A 13,122-nucleotide genomic window follows, 5' to 3' on the forward strand; every position below is an offset into this window, starting at 1 on the left:
GAGCTTGGGTATTTTTGATTGTAGCCGCGTTGTCCTCAGGGTAGAAAACTCATAGCCAGCTACCGATATCAATAATAAGCAAGAGTTGTTTTTGAGAATTTTGGCTACACTCTAATTATCCTCCATAAAAAGAGAATACAGAATTTTCTTGACAGTATGCTTCAAATTTACGATATGATGTTAAGGCCCTTCTCTGATTATTAGTTATTGCTTTTATGTTCATGTTATTTGAGAAAACTCTGCAAAAACTGTATCTCGTGCCATGATCCTCCCTGAAAGATTTCATCCACAGTTTGAAACTTTCATGAAAATCTCAGAAGTTGTAAATTTATATTATTATATATATGAAACACAAGCACTTTTGTTCAAATAAAAAATTTATTTAAAAAGGTAAGATGAAGAGAAAGGTGATACATATGACTCAGGTCCTTGGATTGCCTCCAAATAATGAAGATGTATACTGGCAAGTGTATACATACATTTGGTTTGTGTACACACATATACAAACATTATAAACATTTTTACAGAACAGAGTACTTGTTTAGATATTCTAAAACACTGTTTCTGCCATGCATTTTATAAAAGTTATCAACCTTCCATTCTCCCCTACCTCCTATTCAGTCTCCTTCCCAATATTATCTTTCAAGCCACAAGTCCTTTTACCTATCTATCTCTTCTCTCTCTCTCTCTCTCTCTCTCTCTCACACACACACACACACACACACACACACACACACACACAGAGGTCTTAAGATCCTTAATTTTACCGGAACAAGTGTAAACTACCTACATCCCAGTTATTCCTCCAACAAGCAGCATTAGCTTTCAAGACAACCATGCTGTTTTCCTCCTGAAAAGATAAGCTTGAAAGATTTTAAATTTTGCTATGGAGTATGACATCCTCCCATCTCCACAAATATTGTAATCAGTCACTTACCTAATTAATTCTAGCTGTGCAAGTTCTTGATTTGCTTGGAATATAGGTTTTTTAGTGAAGAGTTCACCAAGAATACATCTAATGGAGAAAATATCCATTATTACTAAGTTATCTAACTTCAATTCACCACAAAGGTTTCCAGTGAACTTGGCTAGTTAATGAGCCTATCTTACCCACAGCTCCATACATCAATAGCTGGTGTATATCGTTCTTCTCCCAACAGTAGTTCAGGTGGACGGTACCATAAAGTGATGACCTTGTTAGTATACGGCCGACTAAAAAAATACAGAGAGCATTTTATAGTTAGTATTTCTGGAATGAGAACATATCCTAGGAAAATAGTATGTTGGTTCATCAAAATAACTAACTACATGCCTAATTAAAACTACTTTCACTTGCCTACTAAATTAGACATTTCAAGGCATCTATGGGATCATAAAACATATCTGGGTAACAAAACTAATTGCAAGATTCCATTAGTATAAAAAAATAAACAGGTGGTGTTAACTGTAATTTGGTCAAAACAAATCACTATAATAACTTAAGTTCTAAGCAGTGTTTATCCTTCCCATAAAGACTTAAAAAACAATCAACTGATTTAAAACCAAATTCAACCAAATCAGGCGAATTATTAAAATTATTAATAGGTAACGAGATAACTCAAACAGGGATCACCTAACAGAAGATTTTATATGGGCTGTTCTTTGGTAGTATTTAATTGATTTTCACCCATTCCAGTATATGAATAGCAAGTACAGAAATGTAGACTAAGCAATTGAAGTTTACTCTGCCAAGAACAGCTCATAAAAGATGGTTCCTTTGTCATCTTCTAAAACAGGAAATATTTATACTCTCAACCTCCTTATTCAGCTTAGCTATTCAAATTCCATTACAGTCATACTGCAAATACTCCACACCAAAATGTTTTCTATCCTCAGAAAAATTATCATATTCTTGACATATCTATGGTTATATTATATACTTTAGGACCACTACATGTACCTTAGATCTCTTTTAAACCTTTCTTTCTTTCTACATGCCTTCTAAATCATAAGGACTCAGCAGACATATCATAAGAATTGTATTCCAGGGCCCGGCGCGGTGGCGCAAGTGGTTAAAGGTCCTCGCCTTGCACGCCCGGGATCCCATGTGGGCGCCGGTTCTAATCCCAGCAGCCCCGCTTCCCTTCCAGCTCCCTGCCTGTGGCCTGGGAAGGCAGTCGAGGACGGCCCAAAGCTTTGGGAACCTGCACCCGCGTGGGAGACCCGGAAGAGGCTCCTGGCTTCGGATCGGCATAGTATCAGCCCGTTGCGCTCACTTGGGGAGTGAATCATCGGACGAAAGATCTTCCTCTCTGTCTCTCCTCTCTGTATATCCGCCTTTCCAATGAAAAAATAATAAAAATAAATCTTTAAAAAAAAAAAAGAATTGTATTCCAAACTTATTAACCTGATATTGGCTGGGATTTAGATGAGTTTGGGGTTAAAACTTACGAGGCAATGCCCTCTTGTCAAGTACAGATCTGAGATTCCAAAGAACAGATCCCTCTGATTTGCAATTTCTATGATGTATGACAGCAATTTCTATAAGTCATTTGTGTCCGCCTGCACTGCCAGCATCTCACATGGACGCCAGTCTGAGTTCTGGCTCTCCAATTCCAATCCAGCAACCTGGTAATGTGGCTGGGAAAGCTGTGGTCCCAACTGCTTGGGTCCCTATTTTCTTGTAGAAGTTCCAACAGAAGCTCCTCCCTTCAACGTGACCCCATCTCAACCCCTGCAGGTATTTGGGAAGTGAAGCAGAGGAAGGAGACCTCTTTCTGCCTCCCAATATAATCCTATCTCTGTTAAAAGCCATCTATGTTCACATTTGTAAATTCGTATCATACTTACCACTGCCTTGAACCCTATTTTACATTTTTTACCTCTCCAGAAAGTCGAAAGATCCCATTTTATTTTAATATGACCCCTCACGCAAAGCTCAGAAAAATGCTGAACACAAAAAAGTATCTCACCATAGAAAGCCCTGTAACTTCAGGTGTTGCATAAAAAGAATCTCAATAGAACAAAGCTTATGAAGATTTTGACAAATGATTTGAAAACATTTCAAGGATCTATAAGGGCCTATATCACATGAAACCTATGGTTATGTTATGAAAATTAAATTAGACAACTTATCTCAAGGAACAACATAAACATAAATCTACAAATAATTTTACCAAGTATTTTAAATGTTTTGAAAAATAAAAATATGCTTAATTATGAATAAACTACACAAATTCAGGTAACTTTTATTGAAAAAGGAATAAATAAAGATTATCACTTTAATATCATAAAGTCCCAGCAATGTTTAGATCATGGACATTTTCAGTAGTTACAATTAGTTTAAGTTTTTATTAACTGACACAACGAATTTAGAAATGAAAACAGGTCATTTTCCAACATCAGTAAACACAAAATAGTTGAACTGTAAGTATACTACAAAATATTCAACCGTTACCAATTAATGGATTTTCAAATACACATGCTTTTAAATGTTAAGCTTCTGTTACAAAAGAAGACAGAGAAAACACACCCAACTGTAAAAACTGGTCCAGAACATTCAATATTACAATATAATCTCCAAACTGGACATTTTTTCCATTTATAAATAAATAATTAGATTAACCAACAGTTTTTATAAAACACTTTTTTTCTTTATAGTCAATGAAGTATCAGCATGGAAGAAATCAAAGACTATGGAGAGATTTTCTAATCCTACAGAGCTTGTGGGAGTGTGAAATAAGATCATTTTAAGAAATGATAGTCACATAAAAGGAAATACCTAAGCTAGCTCAGAAATCTTTTAATAAACGCTGCACTGACTTCTTACGCACTGTATTTTAGGTGTTTTTGAGACCATTAAGAAGAGCCTTCCATTAACTAGTTACAAGAGAAATCTGGGCTATATTTTTGAACACACAGGTCCTGAGGTCAAATCCCAGGAGTCACTCTTAATTGTGTTTGCTTGAACAAGTTTTTGTCAATTCTACAGCCAAAACAGATCCCAGACCCAGTATTTTTCAACACTTACAATGCTAATTCAAGTCATTATTGCTCTTTAGCCAGTACTATTGTAACAATACCTTCACTGGTTTCCTTTTCTCCATCCATACCCATTTACCCACGTTGAATATTTCTAAGCTTAAAAATATCATATTGCCTACTTACCCTAAAATTAACTAGTAATTTCCCACTATAACCGAATAAAATTTAAACTTTAACTCAGTTGGTAAGACGCTACACTAAGCTAGTATCTCATTTCCCATCATTGTAACGGGACGACCTTACGACCCATAAGCCTCCCAGGGCTACGCTCTAGTTATTTCTTTTACCTCCTACTCGGAGGGAATGTTCTTGCCCAGGTCTTTATAGTTTTCCTATTCTCAAAACTCAGGGCCTAGTGCAAGTTACTTCCTCAAAGAGTTTTATCCTAATTATCCTAGTGAAAATTACCCCAGGAGCTACCACTAGCCCCATTTGGATCTCTAGCCATTCCATTTTATGTGCTTCCAAGTACTCAATATTTTAAGTCCTTTCTTCATGTACATCGTTTTACCTAGACTCATCGTCATGAAATGAGATCAGGCCTTTGTTTCTAATCTAGGCAACAAGTGCTGCCTGGGTTAGTGTCCGGCATTTAATACTACTTTTGGCTGACTGAATTGTAACACTACCACAGTAACATTTTTTTTCTCTCATGACTATTTTCTGTTGACCCATCCATTCCCTTTTCACTTAAACTTTCCTCCTTGGAATTCCCCAAGAAACAGAACTTTGAAGCTCCTATATCACCCCCACATTACTTTAGGGAAACAAAATTAAGTGGTCCCCCCCATTGATGCTGTTATACTACAAAGATCAATTTTTTTTTTACTTTACTGAGCAAATTTAGAAAACCTGTAAGTACCTGCATCAGACATATCCAAAGGCAAATTTATTACCTTTCGCTGCAAATTTCTTCTCTCTTCCTGCTTCATGTCTCAGCAAACAGCATCACTATTTCAATAGCTGTCCTCTAAAATCTGTTCTTCCTTTCATCTATGTCAGTTACCCAGCTACACTACATTTCCCATCCTCACTCCAGTATGAGTAACTGGAATAAATGTTATACAGGCCATTTCTAGGCCTGGTTCCTAATAATCTTCCCTCCTCTTTTCTGACTTCAGGCAACAACCTCAGAAGGTGTATGCTGAAGATGGCAGATCTTCCAACCTGGTTTCCCAGATGACTATATCAAACAGTCACCTTTGACCTGGTGATATAGTTAAATATTCTTAATCATGCACTGAAGTAAACAACTATTCAAGACTATTAAGTGAAAATATTTAAAAAGTTCTTATTCTTTAAGTCACTACCAAATTTTGAGGCTCTCTGTTATAATTGTGGCCTATTCTAACTTACAAACCATTTATCTAGTTGCTTTAAGCAGAAATCTTTCAGTAGGACCTGTCTCACAAAGCATATTCCACCATTAAATCTTAGCATTTCACCAATATAAATTAGGATATAATTCATCTCTGTGATCCCAACACCAAGTTGTTCACCCCTAGTTCTAGCCATAGCCATCCTATCTAAATAAGCCATCCTTATTGCAACAGGTATTCTCCTGATACCTTGCTGTGCAAAGCCCATTCACTTTGCGCAGTACAAACTGATGAAACACAAATGTTGTCATTTTAAAACATATTGCTTCTTCCTAGAAAATACACAAGGGCTGAATATAATTCTTTATTTTTTAATTCTTGCTCCAACTACATGGAAATTTTAGTTGCGTAAGATGGCTGAGAAAAAGCTCATTTTCCACAACAAAAACTTTAAATTTAGATTTGTTGGTGCTTAACACTCAGGACATGTGCAGTAAGCACTCTCCCAACATGGGTAGGAGGGCACTGCATTCCAAAAAATTAAGTTGCATTGCCCCTTTCAAAATTTACTTTTGACCTTATAATTAAGTCAATGATCTGAAGATTGCCATTCTGGAAGCTTGTTTAGTCATACTATTTATTCTTATTCATATCATTACACACTAATCTCGGTTACCATGGTTCCACTCTTGTCCAGGGCTCAAGTCTGTAAAACTCCCTTCATTGGTCTATGCAAGGACAGACCTCAAGGTCAGGGCAATCTTTTCCCCATCAGCATTAATCACGCATTAAACTATGAATGCATTTGCCAAGTTGTAGGGACTAGAAAGCAGAAGTATAAAATACTGCCCCATCTTTAATGTGAAAACTCTAGATTGAGTGAAAGGACAATCTTCAGGAGCCCTCTCCCACTAGGATGCACACCGTTGGGGAAATCTAGTCTATGCTTTTAGTTGCCATTTTCTGAAAAACCACTAGATGGCAATATTGCCCTTTTAAAAAGGCAGTATTATTTTAGACCAGTATTAATCAACTGGTGTCCATTCTTAAGTAAGATGTCTTTGATTTCCCCTCTCTCTTTCTGATCCCATCACCATACAGAAGCATGGGCTTTTTACTTGGATCCCAGTAATTTTTAAAACCATAAAGAAAAAAATAATAAAACCAGAAAGGATATTTTCCCAATACTCTATAAAATGAGGATTTGGGATTTTGAAACCTCATCTTTCAGAATAATGATGCCCCGAGTTGCTCAAGATCCCGCAACTGATTAAATCGGAATGCCGGGGTGCCGGTGCGGTGACGCAACAGGTTAAGCCGTTTAGCAGCCCAAGTGTTTGGGCCTCTTTTGGGACACCCAGAAGAAGTTCCTAGATCCTGGCTTCAACTTGGTTCTGGTCCACTAACACTGGTGGAGTGTTACACAGCTACCACATTCCTAATTTTTCAACTGCTTATCACAGGCCAAGTTGCTGTCTAGGCAGATTTTCACTACACTTTCATGAGCTGCTCCTCATGCTATTTTTATATTCCCCACTCCCAGCCACATGTTGTCTGAAAACAAGGATTAGAAACCTGGATATTCCAAGTGTTTCTGTACCCTGCCTGTCTGTCTCTCTCTCTCATATTCCAAGTGCTTCTGCACCCTGCCCTTCCCTCCCCCTCTCTCTCTCTCTCTCTCTCTCTCTCTCTCTCTCTCATATTCCAAGTGCTTCTGCACCCTGCCTGTCTCTCTCAGTGCTCCTGCACCTTTACCATTCTGTTTGTCCGACCTCTTTTCTCCTGTATGTCTCTGTTTTCAAGTAAATAAATACAGTTTTTAAATGTCAACTCCAAGACCAAAGCTAAAGCTGCATGATTCTGAAAAGTGGGTTTAGTTTAACATTTCTTGTGCAACAATATATATGTAATGATATATGTGTAAATTACAAGATTTTTTTCTAGAAAATAAAATCAATTTTAATTTACACTTTCACAGGGCACAGTTGGAAATACTCTAACCTTTGACAAAACAATACAGTAGTGACTTGGCAAAGAAAAACCTCAGAAGGAAGAAACATCAGGCCTGAGAGGCTCAGGAAAAACCGCACTTAGAACAGGTCCTGAAGAAGACCACTCACTGCGCCCCAGTCGCCTCCGAGTTCTGTCATTCCCAGCGCTCAATGGGATGAAGCATGAATGCTCAATGTGAGAAAACGATTCTTTCTTCGGGTTTAACAGACTCATCCTCTGTCACTCTTTTCAGTGCTTTTCCATCCTTCTGCTATTACAGCACACAATGATGGAGAAGCTGTTGGTTATAGGCTCCATGCCCCCAAAATTAATGCTTTAACTTCATCCACTTTTCCTCAAATTCAAAAAAAGTATTTTCAAAGCCAAGTGAGGGAGAAAACCCTTATTCTACTACAGTGAGAACAGCAAATCTACTCTATTTCAAACTAAAAAGTTTTACACTAAATGTTTGAACACTTCAGTTATCCTATGCTGCGTTTTCAGAAAATACTACGAAGTGACTTGACATCTGCATGGGTATAATACAATAGTTTTGTCTTACTTTTGGCCTTTAATAGCAAACTACAAATATGAATGAAAGCAATTTGCTGTCATCTTAAAAAATATCTAGGAAAATTTAGAATATGATAAATTTACTATACTTAAACTTTAAATCATGTTAATAATATACACTGGAATATTTTTTTTTAAGATTTATTTATGTTTATTTTAAAGACAGGGTCTAGAGAAAGAAGAAGAAACAGAGAAAAATCTTCCATCCACTGGTTCACGCCCCATGTGGCCGCAAGGGCCAGAACCACGCTGATCTGAAGCCAGGAGCCAGGAAATTCTTCAGGGTTTCCCTTGCGGGCATAGGGTCCCAAGGCTTTGGCTCATCCTCTACTGCTTTCCAAGCCATAGCACGGAGCTGGAAAGGAAGTGAAGCAGCTGGGACACCCACCAGTACCCATATGGGATCCTGGCATATGAAAGGAAAGGACTTCAGCCACCAGGCTACCATGCTGGGCCCAGAACAACACATTTTTAAAGACATTCCACTAAGCTTTTTCCTCCAAAGTTACAAAAAAATTAGGATTTTGCCAATCTAAAACAGAATTTTTAAAAGTAAACACAGGGGCCCAGTGCAGTGGTCCAGCGGCTAAAATCCTCACCTTGAAAGTGCCAGGATACCCTATATGGGTGCTGGTTCTAATCCCAGCAGCCCTGCTTCCCATCCAGCTCCCTGTTTGTGCCTGGAAAAGCAGTAGATGGTGGCCCAAAACCTTGGAACCCTGCACCTGTGTGGGCTACCCAAAAGAGGCTCCAGATTCCTGATTTTGGATTAGTGCAGCTCCAGCCTTTGCAGCTACTTGGGGAGTGAATCAACAGATGGAAGATCTTCTTGTCTCTCCTCTTCTTTGTATATCTGATTTGGCGATGAAAACAAAATAAATCTAAAAAAATAAATTAATAAAATAAATGTAAACATAATTCCTGGGCCTGGCACGGTAATCTAATGGCTAAAGTCTTCACCTTGCACTTGACAGGATCACACATGGGCACTAGTTCCTGTCCCAGCTGCTCCACTTTCCCATCCAGCTCCCTGCTTGTGGCCTGGGATAGCAGTCAAGGATGGCCCAAAGCCTTGGGACCCTGCACCAGCATGGGAGACCCAAAAGAAGCTGCTGGTTCTTGTCCTCAGATAGGCTCAACTCCTGTCGCAGCCATCTTGGTGTGAACCAGAGGATGGAAGATCTTTCTCTCTGTATCTCCTTCTCTTTATATATCTGACTTTCCAATAAAAATAAATAAATGTTTGAAAAAAAAAATACACATAAATCCTGAAGGCTCTGTTTGTAAAATGATGGTCACCACGTTCTTAAAAATCTGAGTCCCCAAACTTAGTATATATGAACCTGAAGATGTGAAATTACAAGATTTTACATTTCCTATTTTTCTAAACATACACTAAAATCCCACATCAATCTAGACAGACAACAAAGACCATTTCCCAGTGAACATGCCACATCCTGGCACTCAGCTGACCCACTCCAACACTGTAACCCAACACCGCATCTAAAATGAAAATTAAAGTAAAAAGAAGTCTGATATATAAAAATCAGCCTTCACAATCAATTTTTCTGAAATATATTTATATAAAAGGTATGCCCACATATTATATAAAGTATGCCCACATATTTGCATAAGAACAATCTATTACACAGAAATGGTAAATTAGCCATTTCTCACCTCCAGTAACTCTAACAAAAAAATTTATATTCAAGAATGACAAACACTTGTATTAAAGTAACTGAAGTGAAACCTCCCACTAGCCAAGTAAACAAAATCCCTAATTAACTAGAATCACCCCCACACCCCGAGAAAAAAAAAGTCACATAAATGTTAGTCATTCAAATAACATGTCACTCAAGGTCACCCAAGTGAAGTTTTGGATCAGACATCTAAAACAGCTTTTCTTTGCAGTTTCTTCCAAGAGGCACTGTTAGATATGGTGCTCAAGGAATGAAAACCGGCCATCAAAAACCTTACACTGTATATCCTTGGCTCTGCCAACACTTCGTGGTCGTTAAAGTCACTCAACCCTTCACAGGCAAATTATGAAATGCACCTGTGGGGTTATTAACAAATGAATAGATACAAAGAATATAGTATGACTGTACAGCAGAATACTATTCAGCCTTCTAAAAGGACGTCTGATGAACATGGAGAGCATTATGTTAACAGAAACAAACATAGGCACAGAAAGACAAACGTTCAAACTTCAAGATCTCACTTGTGTATGTGGAATCTTAAAAGCAATTGAACTCTTAGCAGCAGTTCAACCAGGAGCCGGAAGTGTTGGTGAAATGCTGACCAAAGAATATAAAATTTGAGTTAAACTGTAGAAATAAGATCAAGAGATCTATAGTAAAACACGGTGATGACAGTTAAGAACAATGTACTGCGTTCTTAAAATGTTCTGTTTTCGCCAAAAGTGTGAATACATTTGTTAATTAGCTCAATTTAGCCATTCCATAAAGTAAAAATTTCAAAGCAATACATTACACGTATAAATATATTTCAAAAACATTTATGCCATTGAATTAAGCAATTAAAACGCTACTTAATATCTTCTGGGTCTCAGTTTTGTCAAATACAAAATGAAAGGTAGTTTTTTTACACTCTAGAATAGTTTGAAATAACCAAAGCACAACAAAACCATATAACCCTATCATAAAATGCTAATTGTAAATGGAGCACATAAGATGCAGGAGCAGGAAGAGGAGCCAGGGCCTTGTCCAAGCAACAACTCCACCCACACAACACCTTCATGAATGTGAAGCAATCCAAAGCACACACTCACAACCTCTATTCAAACACACTAAAAATAATTTTCACAATGATAGCATGGACACAACAAAATTTAAAAATAAACAGATTTTCACTCTGAAACTTTAGAACAAATTAGTCTTTGCAAGTTTTTTCAATTAATGAGACACCAGCAATGAATCTCGAAAAGCGAGCATCAATCTCCAAAAACTCCAAACACTGATGTTTCTATGAAATCATGGTGATAATAAAGTAATGACAAGCTTGCTATACAGAATTTTTTAACTAAATACATATGTGGGTGATATTCAGGACTCTGCCCGACATCCACATCCCTGGAAGGTAACAGCAGATAACCTCACACCGCTGAGTCTCTGCCACCATGTGAGAACCCAGTCTAAGCCCTCAGCTTCCATCCGGGCCAGACTATCGTGTACACTGGAGGATTAAACCAGCAAATGGACAATGTCTCTCTCTGTGCCCTCTTTCAAATGAAAGATTTTTAAATGTATGCATACACATATATATGAAAATATGTATAACATAAAATAGATATAAAAGGAGTAAGTTAAACTGACTAGATTTATCCCAATTAATTCCAGTTTACATGAGATCTATTTCATGAAAATATTTTATTGAAATTTCATTTTAGTTCTAGTAAGACAATCTCTATTTTATTATGAATAAATGCACTCTCACATATCCCAATTTTTGTCAGAAAAGCTGTACACTTTTCTGCCATAGATTGTGAAGTTCCTTACAATAATTTGTTTAAATAATGAATTCTATGGAGCTTAGGAAAATAACCTAGTCATGGTGGCTATAACAAAAACAAAATGAAATTTTAAAATCATGAAGTTGCAAGTTTAAATAATTTGAAAAACATTCACCAAAGGTTTCACTAAATACAAAACTTAGTATCTAGTTCTATAGCAAAAATTTAGGTATAAACTTTTTAGTTCTTAAATTGATTTTGGTCACACTTAAAACCTGCACATCTTAAAATAACCCACATTTGCTTGTGTTTAAAAATGATTTACTTTGGGGCCGGATTTGTAGCACACAGGGTTAGGCCAACACCCATATAAGTACAAATTCAAGTCCTGTCTACTCTATTTCCCATCCTTCTGATAACACAACAGAGAAGGCACACTAAAGCCCAAGTGCTTGAAATGCTGCCCCACATGTGCTCCAGCTCGCAGGCTGAACCCGGCCCAGCCCGGCTGTGGCGGCCATCGGAGGAGCAGACCAGCAGACTAAGAACCTCTCCCTCTCTCTCTCGGGAAATCTGCCTTGCAAATAAATAGTATTGTTAAGCAATTACCTTTAAGTTAAATACATTAAATTTCATAAATATGCTCTGAAGCCAATGTGTTGTATATACTTAGCCATGAAAGCTAACTTCTTAAACTGAAGTTTTGATAAAGTGATCCCACTGCAGCTTCTCAAGCTGGACTCTAATAACTACAGTAACCTTCGAAAGTGCTCTTACCTTTCTTCTGAGCTATACAATCGAGCAAGTCCAAAATCAGCAAGTTTTATCTGCCCTCTGGTGAAAATAAGGCAAAATGAATAAAAGATGTCAGTTTACTCTGAAGTAATACAGACATTTCTGTTCCGTAACTAATAAAAAAAAATTACACTTTATGATTACAGTGCAGTATTACTGAAGTCCTACAAGGAAAGGCATGTAGTAGATAAGTTTACAAGATAAACAATTAGTACTTTACTTTGGATAGTATCAATCAATTATCATAGCAGGGTGGTCAGTCCCTTGTTCATCAGCTCCCCATTTCCTGATTCAAGCTGCATCAACTCCATCTGAGGGCAGGAGGGTGAAGGCGCTCACATCTCCTGTCAGCAGACCAAGGTCTGATCCTGGGCTATCAGTTTTAACCCTGGGAGTGAACCAGCAGACCAGAAGTCTGTTTCGTCCTCTCTGCCCAGCTGTCTCCCTTTCTCTCTGTATCTTAAATCTTAAAATAATGCCAATAAAACTAATTGGAGAAAAAGAACTGTCTGAAAGAACAGACTTACAAGACAAATAACTTGCTCAATTCAAGTAAACAGGGCTCAAAACTTAAGCCACATCACATCATTTAAGATTTGTTTTAATTTTCTAGTTCTTAAAGGGTCTATGTACCCAGAACACTTTCTATTAACTAAAATCAGGACTAGAGATGTTTTATTTAACAATCCTAATTACAAGTGAAATATGTGAGTTTAGGTTATGTTATTATTAAATAAATTTTATCATGGATGTTGGTATATACACATTCAAAAAAATTCATTTTCAATGTGTAATGACTTTTTCTTAAAATTCTAAAATATTAGTAGCCTGAAACTACTAATTATTAGAAGAACCATTCATATTATTTGGACAAATGTCTATAAAAAGGAATTTAATATTACTTTCCACAAACTACTATTGTAAGTTTATTTAACATACTTTACAGGT

The 13,122-nt window shown here is 37.2% G+C and overlaps 1 protein-coding gene across 5 annotated transcripts in view; it reads right to left on the reverse strand.

Annotated features, from left to right (window-relative positions):
* CDK13 (cyclin dependent kinase 13) overlaps positions 1–13,122 on the reverse strand; it is an 86,026-nt gene that overhangs the window by 19,326 nt on the left and 53,578 nt on the right. For all 5 annotated transcript variants that reach the window (XM_040964898.1, XM_040964895.1, XM_040964896.1 and 2 more), the window contains 3 exons: positions 12,157–12,213; positions 1,111–1,212; positions 938–1,015 (listed from right to left, as the gene is read on the reverse strand). In XM_040964898.1, coding sequence (XP_040820832.1) covers positions 938–1,015; positions 1,111–1,212; positions 12,157–12,213 — 237 coding nt within the window. The remainder of the gene's footprint in view (positions 1–937; positions 1,016–1,110; positions 1,213–12,156; positions 12,214–13,122) is intronic.

This window comes from Ochotona curzoniae, unplaced genomic scaffold, assembly GCF_017591425.1.
Source record: "Ochotona curzoniae isolate NIBS_2020 unplaced genomic scaffold, NIBS_Ocur_1.0 scaffold_3835, whole genome shotgun sequence".
In the NCBI taxonomy this organism is placed as follows: Eukaryota; Metazoa; Chordata; class Mammalia; order Lagomorpha; family Ochotonidae; genus Ochotona; species Ochotona curzoniae.